The 19,970-nt window shown below is 42.1% G+C and overlaps 1 protein-coding gene across 1 annotated transcript; it reads right to left on the bottom strand.

The window, feature by feature from the left end:
* Positions 1 to 1,901: 1,901 nt before the first annotated feature.
* trpa1b (transient receptor potential cation channel, subfamily A, member 1b) lies at positions 1,902 to 19,606 on the bottom strand. The gene is made up of 28 exons (XM_083664843.1): positions 19,575 to 19,606; positions 17,082 to 17,242; positions 16,495 to 16,657; positions 15,704 to 15,879; positions 15,368 to 15,475; positions 14,965 to 15,073; positions 13,246 to 13,391; positions 11,991 to 12,127; positions 10,912 to 10,960; positions 10,148 to 10,247; positions 9,883 to 9,983; positions 9,228 to 9,403; positions 8,253 to 8,417; positions 7,886 to 8,000; positions 7,290 to 7,456; positions 7,022 to 7,112; positions 6,859 to 6,918; positions 6,619 to 6,717; positions 6,042 to 6,112; positions 5,773 to 5,932; positions 4,770 to 4,859; positions 4,261 to 4,430; positions 4,034 to 4,163; positions 3,713 to 3,895; positions 3,428 to 3,496; positions 3,097 to 3,198; positions 2,853 to 2,956; positions 1,902 to 2,354 (listed from the first exon to the last, which is right to left on the bottom strand). Exons 2-28 carry the CDS (start codon positions 17,175 to 17,177, stop codon positions 2,150 to 2,152), a joined length of 3,342 nt encoding a protein of 1,113 aa, XP_083520969.1. The 5' UTR covers positions 17,178 to 17,242; positions 19,575 to 19,606; the 3' UTR covers positions 1,902 to 2,149.
* Positions 19,607 to 19,970: the final 364 nt, after the last annotated feature.

Genomic DNA, 19,970 nt, shown 5'->3' with positions numbered 1-19,970 from the left:
TGCCACAACTCAGTCTCAAGCCATGAGCTAATAGAAATTGTCCTCGACCCACCTATTGGGAAACGCTCAAGGTCAAGGGTCAGGTTGGTGCGTGGGAGACCCTGGTGTGAATCCAGCCCTTAGGCACAGTTGTTGAGCATTAATACTCTCTCACACACTTCAGTGGGGCTGTTTAAGGGGGTGTAGGCTACTGTGGCGAATGGCTAGCCTGTTAGTGTGCTGTTTACCCCAGGGAAAAATGAAGAGGGGGAGGCCATGTAATGCATTGATGCTCCGTACAGATCTCTGACAGATGTGGGCACTCTTTTTTTTTTTTTTTTTTTTTTTACATCTTTGCTTCAAACGCCAGTGTTGAACCGGTCGCTCGGCATAGCAATGTGTCTTATGCCATGGGTGGGAGTCACACACTGTGGGAATGAAACAGTTGTAGAATCATCGTTAGCACTTTATTTTGATAGTCCCTCCTTAGACAGTTTGTTGATAGTTTGAGCATCTGTAGACTATCAACTGCAACTTAGTTGGCATGCAACAATTTACTAGGTTTAGGTTGAGGGTAAGGGTTATTGACAGTTAGTTGAACAGTTTGTTTATAGTTAGTTGAATATCTATAAACCATCTGTAGTAGTACTGTCCTAACCCTTTATTTGGATAGCTAATCTATAGATGATCTACAAACTATCAACAGACTGTCAGTAACTTGTAATGTGCATGTCTGTTGATATGCAGCAAGGAGGCATCTACTGTATGTTGCATATCAACAGACATGCAGTTGACATGTTACTGACAGTCTGTTGATAGTTTGTAGATCATCTATAGATGGACTATCCAGATAAAGTGTTACCAAATTATTTCTGGAGCAACATGTAGCGATAGAATCCAGCATGGAGCAAAGGAGTATATATGTTTACTATTTAGCTGTGATATTTAAAGTCAATTGAGCTGTTTTAATGAACACCACTCTCTTCAGGTTAATAGACGATAAAATGATCATGGCACTGGTCAAAGAACCATATCTCCTAAAGCCCCCCTTCTTGATGTCTCCATCGGTGTCTATCTCGGGGCCACAGGGCATACTATCTGTGTAATTAATGAATTAAAATTATCCCTGTCCCCCCTTCTTTCTCTCGTAGGAAAGACATAAATCCACCATTCGACAAAGCCTTACAAGGTTATTAGACTTGGGCCCACAGCCAGTTGGAATTTACATGTTAATTCCTCTACACAAAGAGAGGACTTTCTGAGGTATTATTGGGTTGGAAATTCGGGTTGTCTGCGGAGGTTAGCATAGTATGGTTCAGGGCCTTTCTCTTTGAATCTGCCTGGAGAGAACTCATGAGTGCATCCATCACACAGGGGCATACTGCCATCCACGGCTATGTCTTATTCATGTGCTTCCCTTTACTCATCACACACACCCTCATACCCACACACCCACAAGAGTCTCTGTGGAGACTGTTTTAGGTTTTTTGGTAAGTATAACAGGTTTATGCTAACAAGTTTATATGCCTTGTGTTTTTAATATGTTGATGTTATTAATGTGGCATTGTGTTTTTATGTACCTTTTATCTTGTTGGAGCATGTGAGGCAAAACAAATTAAATCACTAAAGTACAATCTTTCAATAGTTCTATATCTACCAAATCAGATGAGGCTCGCCATTCTTTATTGGTTTCACATGAAACAGCTTTTTAAAACCTGCTAAACAGGTCCACAGAAAGATGCACAGAATGAAATATATGTTAATTTGTAATTAGGTACATGATATAAATATACATATACATTATAAATAAAGAGAAAGATATATATATATATATATATATATATATATATATATATATATATATATATAGAGAGAGAGAGAGAGAGAGAGAGAGAGAGAGAGGGGGAAAGATAATATAATAATGGCTTTTACAACACAGAGTATACTAACTATATGTACTGTATGGCAATAAGTGATTCATGCAATATGTAGTCTGACTGTTTATTTGCATGAGCAGCAGTTTGCTGTGGTATTTGTTTACTTGTGCGTTCATTTTCACATCATAGTAGAGGTCATGTATAAAAACTACTTCAAGCCTAGTCTGTAATATTTGTAAGTAAATGATGCAGTGCTTTTCATGCTACTGTAAGTGGATATGACAGTTAATAGATCATTTTTTGTGCTCAATGGCCTTTAAGAGGGGGAGCCACTTGGACCGTTTGACCGTCCTTTGACCCCACTTTGACCTTAGATGGAAATCTTTGACCTCTGTTGGGCCATCGTGCTCATCGGCCTCGGAGGTGATCTCCATTTTCTGGATGATGAGCTTCAGGAGGTGATGCTGCTTCTCCAACACACTGGACATCTCCTTCAGCCTGCATCAGAGAGAAATACACTTTGGTTAACTTCAACAAAGTCGTGTTCAACTGCCGTGTAGAACAGTCCTAGACATTTGGCATGTGAGGCTAACTTTTTTAATTCTCTACAAATGCTGGAAGTGAAGTGTTGCTATTTTGGGATTTGAGTTACCATCTGGACATGTATACTGACTACCGGGGCTCTGAGCAGAAGACAGGCCCCTTGTGTGTTTTGCATAATGTCCACTAGAGACTGCTGTCACATCAGCCATTACGCTCAACCACTGAACTGTTACACACTCTGTGTATATGTGTACCCTCACTTCACTCTGACCCCATTGCACACGTCAGTGTCATCATTGTTCATCTCCAATCATTGATAGGTCTTGTTTTGTCAAATTTGTTACCCACTGTTTAGTCTCTAACCAAGTCATGAGGTCTCATGAGGTTTTGTCATGGCAGCGACAACATGAATGGGGAATGTTGCCTTTACATTTACCAATGTGTGTCTGTTACCTGTACTTCTGTCTTTGGACTTCATACTCCAGAGGAGTTATGTTGTGTGAGTTGGTCTGCAGGCGAGCACGAACTTCGTGAGCCTCTCTGGGACTCCAGAAAGACTATTGTAAAACAAAACACAAAAACAAAGACTATTGATTATTCAGAAGGATCCGCCATACTGGTAGTTCGGAAAAGGTAAAGAGCTCAATTTCGTGCCTATATTGATCAACATCATTTCATTTTCTACTGCAGACATCACCTTAGAGCACGTGCGGTTGGGGTAGACTGTGACGGACGATTGGTCCACTCGCTTCATAAACCAGTAAGGCAGCTTCTCCTCCAGATTGGTGTGGAGGTCAATCTGAAATGGAAAAGGCTTTTAGTCAATCAGCAATCAGCAAGTATGTCATTTTGAGGACTTACTATATATTGCAAAGGCTATATTTATACAGACAACTTGTGTTGTCCGTATAAATAAAAAATGTATCCTACAGTACATTGCTCAAATCGACATTGTTTGAAATTGAACTCATTATTTTTTACATTTTTTTTTTTTACAATTTCCTTGTAGACATTATACAGATACACACCTGCATCGCTATTCTCTTTAGAGAGGCATTTCTCTGTACCTCAGCGATGTCTCCAACCGCTAGACCAATCTACAACACACCCAAAGGGAGACAAATGAGAACAATCAACATTTACTGGGTTCAGCAATGAGCATCAACAATTAGCATTGACCTCCTCTTTCTGTGGAAAGTGCAGGTGCATTTTGGCAGTAGATAAGTGGAAGAACAACCCCGATATCACTATTTTCAAATCTGTGTAGATGGAGGCCAGGCGAAGAAGCCACTTTGAGCTATTGAGATGCTTACCATCAGGTTCATGAGAAGTATTGGCATCAACAGAATGAAGACCACAAAAACAGCATAGGTCAGGAAAGGAAAGGGAAGTTCGTTGTTAAGGAAGACCTCCAGGATGTTGCTTTGGTAGTTTAGCTCTCCGACCATCATCACGTACGTCTGTACCACCGAGAGGTACAGACTTTGAAACTCTTTCTGAGAGGAAATGAAAGAAGTAAATGTAATGGGGCTATCATGACCACCTATTTTACTTTGAACAAAACTCCACAGGTGTTTATAATAATTATTTCAGTTATTAATTGATTGCTTTTGTATCTTGGTCTCTCTTCTCACCTGGTTGAGCAACAGGGCGTAGAAGGATAAGGCGAAGGCCAACATCAGGAAGAAGAACAAAACGATGATGCTGAGCAGTGTCTTCATAATCTCCCCAAACATCACCACGTAAATCCCAAAATGTTCAAACCTACAGACAGAATAAACAAAAGCAAGTTTGTTAGAGTAGAGGTCCAGCTGTATTTTTTGTTTTCCTTATTTATTTGATCAGGCTAGTTGTATGGTACCTTTGGAGATAAAGGAGACAGTTGATCCAGGATATGCAGATAGCCCATGCCCCTGCCTGCCAGTGTAAAGTTCCTACATCACTGAAGAAGAGGGGGATGATGAAGATGAGAGAGAAGACGGCCGCCATCCAGTCTGATGCGTTAGAGGCGTCCTTGAAGTAATTCATGCGCTTTTAGACGAAAGAAAAAGACAATTTAGGCGATATTGGAACAAACAAAGTCACAATCATATTTCACTGCTCAACCAAAGTTTCATATATGCTATAGAATTTTTTTGATAAAAATGCTCTAGCCACAAAGCTAGGCAGAGAAAGTTGCAATGATGACGTTTCCATGCCATGTCGCTCATACAGGTCTAAATCAGAGAGTCCCTGATCCGTCACACGTGATGGTTCGTGTGTCCTTCACCAGAGGCTCATGTCAGGTCTGAAGGCTCCTCTGACCTGCGGAGAGATTTATAAGCCGGGCCAGTGCATTCTGGGAAGTGATGTCATTATGGCTTGACTCACCTGCTGTGAGAGCTGCACCAGCTCCTTCCCAATGGCATAGATGTTCATGACCAGCACCATACCCATACAGATGGACAGGAAGACACTTTGCTGCATGGGGGAGCAAGAGATAAACATCTTCAGAGTGATACAGGGAGTAGAGTGCAGTATTACAGTAATGTAGTCCCCTCATAGAGAATCTATTTAACAGCCATTAGCTTGGGCTTAAATTGAATCTGCCACGCCTTGAGCCCTCTATCATAACTGCATTTATGCAAATCTACCATGACATAATGTTGATGTAATGTGTGAGTGTGGAAATTCCTGGGCTCCATAAAGACAAATAGTAACGTGGCCAATGAGAGAGGAGTCAGGGTGTTTTTAACCTTGACACTGGGGGTGCGTGATGAATGGCTCACAGTTCATAATGAAAGTGAGTAAATTAAGTAATAGGACAAGGACAAGGTTATTACCTAGGAAATGCATATGTGATTATGATAGAAGGCATTAAAAGTAATAGGACATAAAATGGTCTTGTCAAAGGCAAACAGATCTGGCCAACAAGGCCACATGAATCACAGGCTATTTCCGCCTCCCATCGGGCCCATCGCTACGGGGAGTGAGGGATGTGTGTGAACACGTTATCTCTGCTCGGAAACAGGAGGGACATCACCTTCTACAGTATGTAAGACCTCGGAGTATCATGTTAAGTGTATGTTTTTAGTCGGCCTTTGGGAATAAACTAAAATGTGGTAAATCAATATGGTTTTGGATAGGCTGCTGCTACCTCTTTTGTTCCCTATCCAAACTGTCAAACTGTCAAACTCATTCTGGCAACCATTCTGTCTTCTCATGCACTCATACATACACTTTTGTTTTCAAACACAAAACACCCGTTATTGTTCATCAACTCAAAGCATCTGCTCTATTAGTTGAAGCCCCTGGTTTTTCTCCTCGTTGGTCATTCCAGCCGAGCGACCAGCACCTGTTAAATCGTCAGCGCCTGGCAGTAGCATCAGCGTACCTCTTTGAAGGAGATGGGCACCATGGTGACAGAGGAGGTGTTGGCTGGGCCCGTGATGTTGAAACTGGGCCTCAGGGTGACTATGAGGTGGGTGAGAGGCAACAGCCCCAGCAGGTACACAAACAGGTTGAGGATGTGAGCGGTACTCCCATATGCCACCCTGAAGGTAGGAATACAACGGTGGTGCCCAGTGGTTAACATATGTTGAATTGAAGAACGCTATTAAGAAGAAATACTTCTAATTGTGAATCTAGCAGTACAGTACAGACCACTTCATTTCCAGGTATTTTTTGCAGACAGGGTGGGTGAGGAGCTCTATACGGTTGTACCTCACCATGGCCTGAGGACACAGAAGCAGAAAACTCCTTGCAATCTTTACAACCATGATAGGACACTCAGTCAACAAAGGCCTTAACATTTTAACATGGAGTATTCAGTGCTTTGTTGAAGCAGAGACCAATAAGGTACAACCAGGTATACACACTGACTACCATATCACCACATTTACATTTGACACAATCCTGGTGGTGGGAGTTGAATATTGCTTTTCTATGTTTTATAACAACCTCTTTTCCAACCCCCCCCTTATGCTCAATGCAAGTGAAGCAGACCACCTTTTCTTCTCATGGCTTTGCTGTACTGAACTTCTTCATGCCAGTACATTTGAGTATTACAGTACAGTAGTTCACCACAATTCATGAGAGGTTTCTGATTATGTGGAACATTGTATCAGTTCATTATCTCCTCTTCAGCCTCACGGCAGTGGTACAGTACTTCTGTTCTCCTACAGTACAGTCAATTCTGCTCTACAGAAGGTGTTAATGAGGAAAGGTTGGAGGTACTTACATTCAGCGCAGAGAGAGGCTGAACCCGCAGGTGTTTGTTGGTTCTCTCATGCTTCTTCAGAATGATCGGAGCCTGAAGCCACTGGAAATTGTATTCGATCTACACAACAGGGAAAGTCAACCTTTACTTCTCATGGTCAAAGTAAGCCTATAGGATATTCAAGAAATTAATGGGAAATAATGAGGTATTTTATTGATTTTGTGTATTGTTTTGATGATGCTTGTTGTATCAGTTACGAACATTGTAGTCAGGACTGTTGGAATCATCCTCTGATTCTTTCACACAGCGATCTAGCAGGTGCTGCCCAGTCAAAAGAGAGAGAAAATCATTTACACTAGGGGCCCAAATGTTGGGCTACAGAAACACCCCATTGAGTATGTTAATTTGGTTAGTAAGAGCAAACCTTGTAAGACACGGGCAGAAACTCGATCAGATCCAGCACTGGACATCTCTGGTCAGAACCAAGATTGAACTTTCTAATTATATCACTACATCTGTAACAAACAAACAAACAAGTTAACAACTTGGCATTACAGTTATGGTACAATATGTCTAGCATTGGCCATTGTTAGAACTAACAGTCAGCAGGGTAGTCAATTTTAGCACGGCAAGACTACGTAAGCAGTTATCATATTGATGTCCCTCACCACTCATTGGTAAAACAGACTAACCTGTCACTATCAATGATGGCATTGACCACTTCCTCCCTCCCATGGTGTATTGCTTCGTGCATGAAGGAGGAGTCATTCTTGTTGAGGATGATGTCGGCCCCCTTCACCAGTAAGAGCCTTACAGCAGAAACGTGACCATCTCTGGCAGCAATGTGGAGGGCAGTGTTCTGATACATCAACCAAAACACACAACAAGACACTTTACTCCTCTGCTCATTGAGAGGGATAAGAGGTTTTACTCCATTGCTTGTAAAAAAAGTTATTGTAAACAAACAATGCATAGCATTAACACATGGTTAAAACTATCATTTTGATCTCATGGATGGTCAGTCCCTGCATCCCATAGCTCTGTTTGTCATTTTTCCACCCCCATCCTTCCGCTGTTTACCAAATAAAAGGTCACTGGGTTTGACCGCTTTGTTGCTTGAATCCCAGATTTCCCCTTTAATAATCATCCCATGTTCAATGGGGTGTACTGTACAAAGTTTATGAATGATCTCACACAATATAATGATGTGAATCAACAACAACACATATTTGCTTGGACAGAATCGAACTTTGAAAAACACAGGATGAAATAGGAAAGTCTTCCCCACCCCGTCCTCATCTGTTTTGTCCAGCAGCTTGAGGTTGGCAGTCAGGAGGATTTTCATGGTCTGTGTGTATCCTTCACTCGCTGCATGGTGTAAACATGTCCAGCCTTTGTAATCGCTGAGGATTAGAGAGACAAGCCCCCCACACAAACACCCAACAGGGTTTAGAAACAATTACACAGCATCATCTGCCTCGTGTCTGGGATACTGAGGTCAAATGAGAGTTACAGCACCTCTCTGCTTCTCTATGTACTATAGCTACATGTGTGGTTGGTTGTGTCTGTGTATCTGTGACTCTATACTACAGTGTGTGTGTATGTGTGTGTGTGTGTGTGTGTGTGTGTGTGTGTGTGTGTGTGTGTGTGTGTACCTGTGAAAGAGGGCCCCTTTGCGTAGCAGCAGCTCCACCACCTTTGTGTGCCCCCCTCCTGAGGCCAGATGAACAGGAGTCAGACCCTTTTCATCCCCCTCATTCAGCAGACGGGAGTCTCTGATGGTTTCCAGGAGCCGGTGGCAGGTGTTAATGCGCCCATACCTGACAGGAGAGAGGGAGGGTTACAGTAGGAGGGAAACTACCTGGGAGGAAAGACAGGAGGTGGAGGAAGAAGAGGAAGAGGAGGAGAAGGAGGAAGAGGAGGAGGAGGAGGAGGAGGGTGAGGACGAGGGAGAGGAGGAGGAGGAGGAGGAGGAGGAGGAGGAGGAAATAGAGAGCTCTGGTGTGTAGTCTAAGATCTTGACCAGGTAAATAATACCAGGGCAAATTAACAGAAAAAATAAACCCACATAGAAAACACAAAACCAATTCATGTGCACCTAATTTCTAATTGTGGAGTTTGTCTACAATATTTCCAAGACCCAAACTTCTTACTTTGGCTGATCTTTTGGTGCAGCAGCACCTAGTCACTGTATCACAGAAATACCTTCATTTGCCCCCTACAGTATCTCTAATGCAGACGATGACTGGTGGTGTGAAATCGATCATGGAACAATTCATATTATGCACGCCTAATGTTCTCTCATTTCACGCTATCTAGAACCTTCCATTACATGTTCTTACATCTGCCGTTAATTGGATTCTATTGTAGGATGGCATCCCATTGTATATAGATGATTAATTGATTGGTTAATGATCAAAATGTGTTTGAAGTTCACCTTGTTGTAATTCATCAGAGATAAGCTCTTGAGTATATTTCAGTAGTCTAAAGTGGCTTCCTCTTCTTAGATGAGAGGAGAGGTGAAAGTACTATTAAAGTCTAATAGGGGGATTTGTTTTCATCTGTCCACTTCTCAAGAGCAGTTGGAGCTTAATATGTATCATAACTACTCTATTCATAATCACACTCACTGGGCAGCAAAGTGCAGGCCGGACTTCTTGTCCTTGGACTTGCGTCCCAGGCAGACCTGCCCTGAGAGGCCCAGCATGTTCCTGACAGAGTCGTGGACGCCCAGCCTACAGGCGTAGTGGAGGGGAGTACAGCCATCGTTATCCTCAGAGACCAGCAGCTCCTTCACACTGCTGTGCTGTAGGGGGGACATCACACACAAGCACCCACAAGCACCCACACACACAAGCACCCACAAGCACCCACAAGCACACACACACACACACACACACACACACACACACACACACACACACACACACACACACACACACACACACACACACACACAATATGTTCAGTCACTGTCTTACACCCCAGAGGGTCTGCTGAAGTTCATTACCTCTGTTTCATTTTGGCTCGTCTCTTAATGGAGGAAACAACATAAGGGAGGCTTTTGGCAAAGCTCTAGATGGTTTTAAAAAGCCATCATTTGGCCCAGAGAGAGTGTAATGAACTTAAATCAGCCAGCCTTGAACTCAAGTAACTAACAGACTCAGGGCAAATTGTTCACGGGGGAAAGTGAAACGATTTAATTCTGTTTAACGGCACCCCTTTGCAAGAACTTCAACCACTGACACCAAAAAAATGGCTGTTTAACTCCAGGCACAACTCTACCTGAAGAATTTCCTCTGTGAGATTTTTCAGACCCTTGGGCTGCAGAATGGCAAGGTGCAAAAAGTTGCACCCACATATGTCCTTTATGTTCACATTCGCCCCTGAGAATGACACAAACACACACACGCACATATGGGCACACACACACACACACACACACACACACACATACACACACACACACACGAAAACCTGAGTTATGTCCCCACAGACATGTTACCTGCCATGTTGTACAGTAAAATCTGCATTGGAGGGAGTAGCTTACCTTTGGATAGTAGTAGAGCCACAGTTCTCCATGCTTCACAGTTAGTAGCCAGTAGCAGGGGGGAATGTCCTTTACAGTCTATAAAGTCAATGTCTGCACCCTAAACAAAGAATTTACCCTCAATAAACAGTATACTGCTGTTTTGTAAGCATCTTTTTTTATTGACCTCAGACAAACATGAATACAAAATGTTACAGGCACACTTTCAACAGATTCAAGATGTGAGCCGTACAGGATATGATAGGAATATACACCCATGTTCATTGTCAAAAACTACCTTTGACAAAGATTGTTCTAGGACTGTGTATTACTGTACTTAAAGCCTACCGCTGACACAGACAAATAGCGCATTGTATTAGCACCCATGTTGTGAACGCCTGTGTTTGTGTTATTTAAACCCACCAGTTACCCTCAATGGCTGTGTTGATTATCCAATCCCTTTAAACAAACACAATACCCAAGGCAGCATGCTCTAAAACACACACAATCAATGAGAGCTGGATGTGGGCTGGGGAAGCGGACAATTAATTTAATGGTATCTATTTCATGCAGTCACTGCACACAGTAGAATGAAGGGCTGGGGTGGTCTACTGATGATGATGATATCTAAATCAAGCTGTGCTTTCTGTGTATGTGTGTGTGTGTGTGTGTGTGTGTGTGTGTGTGTGTGTGTGTGTGTGTGTGTGTGTGTGTGTGTGTGCGTGTGTGCGTGTGTGCGTGTGTGCGTGTGTGTGTGTGTGTGTGTGTGTGTGTCTTGTATTTACCTTTGAAATGAGGTACTCCACCAATTCTATGTGGTCAAATACTGTGGCCCTGGAAAGGGAAATGCATGATCTCGATCAACAAGCTTTTCTACCTTACATTGTCCTTTATCAACAGTAAGACTTAGGGTTTTATATGTGGGACATAAACATGGGATCGTCAACGAGTCATCATGTCCAGGATATATACAGTTTGAATGATTCCTTATCCTATTCTGAGCATTACAATGACAGACATATGGAAACAGACATATGGGAAGGAAGGGGGGTATTCCATGGATGGACAGTTTTCTCTGAGCTGATAATCCTGAAACATCCTCACTAGGGTAATGCTGAGGTCAGGGGAGAGGAGACGGCGAGGTTTTAAGGCTCAGAGGTCGTGGGCCAGATCAGCCAGGGGTCGTACAGTAACAGCCAGTGTTTTATCCCTAACAGCTTGTTTGACATTGAATAGATTGGGTGATGATTCAACAATGCTAGTTTTGTTTCAGTGATCCTCAAGTGATCAGTAATCAGTAATCAGGTCTCTAGTGCCAAAAAGGGTAAGAGATGCTGGTATAAATTCTACACACTGGCCTGATTGTACTACAGTACAATCTACAGTACAATCTACAGTACAATCAGTCCATCAGATGGACAAAGGAAAAGTCGTGGTTGATGCCAGTGGTGGGGGGCTATTCATTGTCAGTTGACTTGTGAAAGGTTGTTTGAGCTGATGTTTGCTAGGTGAAGAATACGGTCTGGAAAGGTAAATATGACATGGCTGCCACCTATCTTTTTATCTCAGCACTCATCTCCATCACTCTCTGTGCCAGACACAGGATGTGAGGGGCATATACAGTGTTTCTCATCATCCCCATCCATGCAGTAGCTTTTTATATTTATCATTCAGTTTTTATGATGGTGTAATGATGTTGATATTAGCAGGTGGAATCCTATTTGCTCAGCATATGCATGATAGTAACCTTGGTTACTGTCTAAAAAGCTAAATAAACGGAGCATGGAATAAGGTTCTTATCATCAATTGTATATCAATCAAATATAGATAGGTAGATAGTGGTGCGTATGAGACAATGACCCACCTGTGCAGGGGGGTCTGACAGGCACCGTCAGGGAGGTTGATGATGTCCTCTACTTGGCTGTATGAGGACAGCATAACTTTAACTGCCTCTATAGCACCCTGGGTGCAGGCAAAGTGCAGCGCTGTGGACTTGTCAACCTTCAGTGCAAAACAAGTGAGAACAAGGAGAAACAATGATAGACAAACAAACCACACCAACACACACACACACACACACACACATATACACACACACACACACACACACACACACACACACACTCACGCACGCATGCACACACGCGCACGCGCACACACACACACACACACACACACACACACACACACACACACACACTCACGCACGCATGCACACACGTGCACGCGCACACACACACACACACACACACACACACACACACACACACACACACACACACACACACACACTCACCCATAGTGAGAGGCTGTTCTGCACTAACATGAATAAACTAGATCAGATACTACAGTATGTGGTATTACTATTACAGATAAAAACCATCAACATAACACAAAACAAACCCCAGCCTTATCTTGGAGTGGAGACTGTGTGAGAGCCAGGGGAGGCACCTCCAGTGTAACATAAGGAGGGCTACTCTATCTGTTGGCCCTGACCACTAGAGGAAGGGGAACACAAGCCCTTAATGACATAACCAGAAGCGGCAGAAGCAGGGCAGTGATTGCCCCCACTCAACCCCACAACATAAGTGGAGGTAATTGTATCCATTGAACCATCTGAGGCTATTACTGGTTCTCTCACTGATCATCCTGCCTCTGGACATGGGGTTGGAGGGGCTTGATCACTCCCAGATGGTTGTGGGCATGCTGGGAGAGATACTACACTTCACTGCCAGGTGGAGGGGAGTCAGTGGATGGGGACAGGTATCTGCTCATTTGCTTGAGTAATGTTCTACAGGTGTAGTCAAAAGAGACTAATGTAAATCAATGGAAATTATGTAAATTGCTTTGGTATATTGAAATGTTTTGTTGCTAAATGCTATATCCACCATTTTAAAAAATGTACTTTTTCTTCCATAAAATGTAATTCATTATTTAAGTAATTGATTATTAAAAATGTTTATGATAAATGTAGAGTAACATGACAAAATGTAAATGGATATACTGTATAGCTTTTTGGAAAGTAACTCTTAATCGAAACCTATGAATGGACATTGATGACAAACAGGGAGAGCTATTGTGATTCAAAAACGCTATTGTGAAACGTGTTCTATCCTCACCTGTTGCTGGTCGATTCTGGCTCCCTTGGCAATGCAGAACTTGATGGCCTCTATGTTTCCTCCGCGCACGGCCAGGTGGAGAGGACTGCTAAAGGACTTGTCCAGGAAGTTGATGTGTTTCTCAGTTGAGTGGCCTACCTCATTTCCTGTTGTCAATGATAGAAAATGACCCACATTATGCCCACAATTGCTTCACCTTATAAGAGAGTGGCCCCACATTCAACGTCTGTGTAGTTATTCATGATAGGGTGCTACTGTGATCTTGTGTGATCTATGTGGTTCAAATAGACAAAAAAGGACTAGAATCACGATTACTCTTAGGGGAAAGCATCTCCTGTCCTGGCCAAGAGAAAAACACAGTGAGTAGAAACCCTTATAACAGCCTCAGTGAGTTATTCTGAGGTTTGTGGTTGTGCCCTGTTCAAATTAGTTACTTCTACCATTGGTAAAACTTTATAACTTTCACTTTCATAAAGCCATTTATAAACTATTAATAAATAATTATCTCACTATCATCAAATTATTATTCCAACATTGTTCAATTCTTAGTGAATTATTCATAACTATATTCATAAACATTTATAAATGATTTGTTAAACAAATGAAAACACATTGCAACAATTCACCCTTTACAAATGTTTATAAAAGTTTATAATACATTTGGAGACCTTGATATATATATTTTGACATCATTACTGACACCTTTTCCTAAATGTTCCTCATGTTCTATAAATCTAAAGTTGCAATTATTCATCTTTGTTTATAAGCAATTTTTAGACCATTTGTGCAGGTTTGACATCAAAAAGATATCACATACAGTGAAGCATTCGAATGACCAAAAAAACCCACATAACCACAAAAGAAGTGACAATCGATTTGTATTCTTTGAACAATTTCAGTGACATTTGACATCGATGACATTTGACATTCAAATGTCATTAGCTACAATACAGTCAAAACCCATCATCACACCCATGAAACTAACTGTCACTGGTATCTAGCACAGTTCCACTACTAGCCAGTTAGCTAGCAACATAAGGGTTTCAATGAGAGGCCTTCACAGAGCTCTGCACACGTGCTGTCTACAGCTTTCATTAACATATAGCTAGCTAGTACAGCTTATGTTTCTAAATGCTGAATAGTAGATGCAAACATTTACAAATAATTTATAAACTATTTATGAATGTATTCACAAATTATTAATATAACAAACAAGTTATACTGTTCGAAGTTCCAAACAACGACATCCTCCCTAATAATAATATACCCCCCCAATAGTGAGTTCATTATTTATTATGTTATTATAAAGTCAAACCCTATAATTTGTATTTCGTTGACATACTTATTGCAAACATGTTAGTCCTCTTACACAAGTCATTTTCCCTTAGTCATGGCAGCTGTATAAATCTGACGTAGGCTAAAGAATGTGAATCCCTCTTCCGTCCAAAACTGAGAAACTTCACAAATATTTTGTTCTTTCACTAAACATTTCTCCAGTCCTGTATGATTCATCAGCAGACCTCCTACTTTGGGTAAACACTGTATCAGTGCTTGTTTGGGTGGAGCCTCACTTGAGAATTCTGCTCCAAAATGGCTGCCATGGGTACCGTTAAACATAAGTGATGGATAGGGTATGTTCCCCATTCCCCCAACAATATAATGCACTTAAAAGCCTAATGTGAAAAACTGAATGTGAGTCAAATATTTGTGTTGTCATACCAGCCTTCAGAATGACCTCCAGGGCTTTCTTTGCACCAGCGAAGGCAGCTGCGTGGATAGCAAAGTGGCCCAGCTTGTTCTGACGACACAGCAGCGCCCCGTGCTCCAGCTACAACACAAACAATGTTGGAGAATAGGAAGCGTTCTAATGGCTAAATGAAAGCCAAGTCTGCATGTACTATAATTGTTCTTTTCTTTGTTTTGTTTGATACATTTACAATGTTTCTTGCATTATCATTAAATGTTGATTGAGAACTCCCATGCAGTGTACAGGTAAGACATGAAAAAAACAGCCTATAGATTCATTTTTCAGATATAAAATAAGTTTGACTTATTCAACAGAGGAGAGAGAACATGACATTCACACAAACACGACATGGTGCTGTAGGTGAGCCACACCTACCAGTATGCAGAGTGCCTCACAGTTGTTGATGGAGCAGGCTAACATCACAGGGGTGTTCCCCAGATGTCCCTCCAGGTTGGAGTCTGTCTTACTGTGACACAGCAGCAGCTGTGAGGACCGCAACCAAACCATGAATAATGTACACAACGGTATATGATATATGAGTACCTGTCCCCATCTCTCTTATCTGCTAGCTCCTATCTCAGGTTGTTGTGTTCGTTGTGGCTCACGGCCAAGTGTGGTGGGAACATTAGCAGCATGTTGTTGAAGACTTTAGGTTGTCTGCTAGGGGACAGGAACACTACTGTAGGGCAGGTTAGAGTCATGGTAACTCACCTCCACCAGGCTGTTGTGCCCATGGCTGACTGCCAGGTGGAGGGGGGACATCAGGGCCATGTTGAGGACATTAGGGTCAGCTCCTAGGTCCAGCAGAGCTGTGCAGCTCCCTGCCTGGTTCCTCTCCACAGCCCAGTGTAGGGGCACATTGTTATGCTCATCACAAGTGTTCAGCTCTGGAAGGGAGGGGGACAAGCATACACACAGGCATGAATGCACACACACACATGCACGCATGCACACACGCACACACACACACACACACACACACACACACACACACACACACACACACACACACAAACACATGCACGCGCACGAGCGCGCACACACACACACACACACACACACACACACACACACACACACATACATACACACACAGTCATTGAAACAGGAACCTGCCACAGCAAGCAGCACTGCTGTTGCAAATATTTATCTAATGCCACCCTACATCTTTTACAAGCAATTCATCAGGAACACCGGAAGATGATATACTCGCTTTGTGGCACTTGCTTCATTTCAACTGTGTGGGTGACCTTTCCTGAGTCATAAATACTATATGGAGAAACCCAGGTTGAAGGATAATCCCCGGAGTATAATAACCAAACAAATATTGGTTGATGGTATTAGCTAATGGTGAACAGGTGGGAGCAATGACAGTAAAAAATATTATTGTAAATAAAAGGAATACAGCTCACAAATGTGTACCGTGATCCGATCCAGAAACAAAAACCACAAAGCACACATATAATTTACTATCCACAATCAAATACCCAAACGCTGCTCACCCTCTGGGCCCCTGACACCGATGATGAATCGGATGATATCGACTTTCCCTCCCGCGGAGGCGTGGTGAAGCGGACCGGCTCCAGTGTCATCTCTATCGCTCAGGGCTTCTGGGTTATTACGCACCAGGGTCTGAAGCAATGCCACATCACCCTCGAGAGCCAGCTGGATGACAGGGGATGACAGGGGTAAAATAGAATGGTCTTAGGTCAAGCAGCAGGGGGAAGGATTATGTAAACCTTCTCTGTTTTGTAAAAAGTACTCAGTAAATGTTTATAAAATGTACTCTGCTATGACACCCCCTCTGTTTCCTACTGAAGGAGGGAGACATAAATTCTGCCCCCCCTTCACTCCTCTCACCTCCCCTCCCCTCCTATTCCCCCCTAGCCAAAACACAACATCCGGTTAGAAGGGTCAGACACTCTATGGAAGATCAGTTTGCTGTCTTTAACTGGACTTTAGGTAATTATTCGTTATTCGGCGGTACTGTACACTGTACTTGTGTCTGTGACTTAGGCCAAAGACATATTTCCATTCAACAACACTCTGCATAGACAACAACACTTGTGATCTTTGAACTTGGACGTACCTCAAACTCATTTTGGGATGCCAGGGCTGGATCTTCATCATCAATCATACATTTATAGGAACTGTTTTGTGTTGACACGCCCTTGGTGAAGTGCATAAGGGTCCCTTTTACATGCAGTACGATTCAACGACGAAGACTTTTACTGAAATGAAGAAAAATGGCTGTGTAGACACACACACACACACACACACACACACACACACACACACACACACACATTGAAACAAAACAAGTTATTTTTTTGTGATAGAGACGGTGGTTAGTGCTTTAGCCCAAAGCCAGTCTCACCAGGAGGTGAAAGGGACACAGATGACTTCCCCTTTAAAGGAGGGCAGTCAAGTCCATGGAGAGTTTGGAGGTCAAAGCCCTTCTGTTGAGTAAAGCAATTAAGTTCCACACAGCTGGGGGATAGGCAGCTTGTTTGACTTTCCCCCCGCTGTCCTGGCGATTGGATTGGGCGAGAAGGGATGACAGACTTCTCGTATTGTATGAACTGGAACGAATTTAAAGATCAAGCCACATTTCTGAATGACGCTGGAGAGACCATTATACCTCCAGTCCTGGTCTGAATGGATTCTTGCAAGAAAATCCCCCTTGACCTTTGGTGTATAGAGTTCATTCATACACAGTACTGTAACTACTCATGCCTGGTGTTTGTTATTCCTATCCCTCTATCCACTCTGTATGTGTCACATTGAGGTTATTCAGCACTCCACTTCACAGTTCAGTGCTACACACATATGTATCACATTTTAATGTTGGTCGTTTTGAACAGATGCGATGTGGGTATTGTTCTTGATTCACAAGCTAATGCTGTAAGGATAGCCAGAGGCAACCTCCTACTGTATATTGACATAGTTGAGGCATAACCCATACATCTATTCACTTGCATCTGGATTCTCCTCAAAGGTGTTGCCCGACCGATTCTCTCACTGGGAAAGGAATGACTGTTCTCGATGGGGATCAATATTCAACCTAGCCTCAGTGGATGTGGTCACTGCAATTGATTTAATTCACTTCTCCTCTGGCGTTCATTTAACACCTGTGTAGATTAGCACAGTTGGCTTGATTTGTGCATGAAAGAAAAGAAAATATTGAATAGCATTGTCATAAGGCACCTGTATACAGTACCTTATATTAATGGGATTGACTAGGTGGCATTATAAAGCATTACTTGCTAATAACTGTGTTTAAGACTTAATCAGAGATGTTAAAAACACATATATTATGCACTGTTTGTTGGCACCAGATATTTTTAAACAGAATTCAACACGTTGATTGTGCAAATCCACAATACCCAAAACAACTAGATCCTACTGTATGTCTGTTCAGGGTGCAGATGAAGATGTGCTGTTTTATTGTGGATCATGTAAACCAGCACTAGACAACCTTAAGATCAACATTTCCAAACATTTGCATGGACAATTCAAAGGCACATTCAGTATGTCCTCCTATTCTGCTTATACTGTACGTGCCGTTTCTGTGAGACCCTTAAGAACATATTGTATATCACTTGCATTATGTCATTTGCATTATGTAAAGTACACCTGTTCTATTTCCACTACATCTCTAAAGGATGTACATGGCACATTGAAACTAATAGGAGATACTGGAAGCTGTCAAATAATTATAACATCATTTTCCACTAATTACATTACATCTGATTATCAACATTATGCTTCCTGTCATTTCCTAGCAGTGGCAGTGGATGGGGGGCTATCAGTTTCACTAATTGGGCTTGTCGCTCAGCTTGTTTGCGGAACCCAGTATACAGGAGGACTCCTCACAAGCTAGGGGTTATGGTCAACACAGTTGCCAAGCAATGGAAGAGCCTGCTGTATATCGAAGCAATGGTCATCACTCAACCACTCCCATGTACTGTGTTCTTCATTAGTTTAGGTCTTACATATATTGTATGTGCTACTATTATTCACTAGTGAAAGGGTTAGGGTTAGGGTTAGGGTTAGGGTTAGGGTTGGAGTGCATATCGTAAAAGGAACATAAGAAAACATAATAACATACAGAACGTAATTACTAATTATTCTATAATCAATGGTATCAATATTCAATCACGGATGGTTAATTATACATTCATATATTAATACCTTAAAACGTGGTTTGCTGAAGCAGCCTACCAATGGATAAATAAAGTGATATCAAATGCAAGGCATATTTGTCATATTCAATTCACTAATTGTCTTCTTTGAGCACTTGTGAAAGTTTGAACAGTTTTATTACATTTAAAAGTGAGTTAATTTGGTCAATAAGATTGATATTCACATGCATCTTATAGAGCAAATACGTGCACTAAGATGTACAGTCATACATGATGAAATATCCGAAATAATATCATACACATGTTCTGTAATGTCATTAAATAACCTGTTGCATATGGAGCATAAAAGCCTCTAACTCTAATTGCTGTCGCTAATGCATATTTAAGTACGAATAAGAAGCTGAGAGAGCCATGTAGAGAAAAAGGATCATTCCTACCTATATTTGGTGGTGTGGATGTTCAGTTGAGCAGTCTGGATATGCTCTCACCTCAGTCTGAGTGGGGGGTTTTGTACTAGTCACCGTTCACAGAGATCTTATTACAACACCTCACAGATGGAGGATTCTGACAAAAGCCATGCCCCTTGTGAGCAGAGCGCTCTGCCCTGCCCTGCCCTGCCTGATCCAGTCAGACAATCCAAAACCTTATTGTTATTATCTAAACCACATTAACACAATATAGCAAATGGCCAGTGTTAACTTACTGTAATCTTGGTAAAAGTGAAATGTTGTCTGTTTTGTGATGTCCATTACGACAAGTGTGTTTGAATGTTTATCATTGGGTTGCGTTTTTCTTTTATCAACAGAGTCTCTTAACATGTATCTTTGGGGTGT

This window comes from Argentina silus (genome assembly GCF_951799395.1).
Source record: "Argentina silus genome assembly, chromosome: 1".
Lineage (NCBI taxonomy): Eukaryota > Metazoa > Chordata > Actinopteri > Argentiniformes > Argentinidae > Argentina > Argentina silus.
Note: the sequence above shows the minus strand (reverse complement) of the source record. Positions and strands in the feature narration are given on the sequence as shown.

What these genes read in the sequence shown, in the direction of transcription:
- trpa1b (XM_083664843.1), bottom strand. Translation starts at nt 17,177, where the DNA reads ATGCACTTCACCAAGGGCGTGTCAACACAAAACAGTTCCTATAAATGT. An exon ending in GGCCTGCACTTTGCTGCCCA is followed by an intron (nt 8,418 to 9,227) that starts GTGAGTGTGATT and finishes CTCTCCTGTCAG; the next exon opens with GTATGGGCGCATTAACACCT. An exon ending in TACTTCTCATGAACCTGATG is followed by an intron (nt 3,497 to 3,712) that starts GTAAGCATCTCA and finishes GGTGTGTTGTAG; the next exon opens with ATTGGTCTAGCGGTTGGAGA.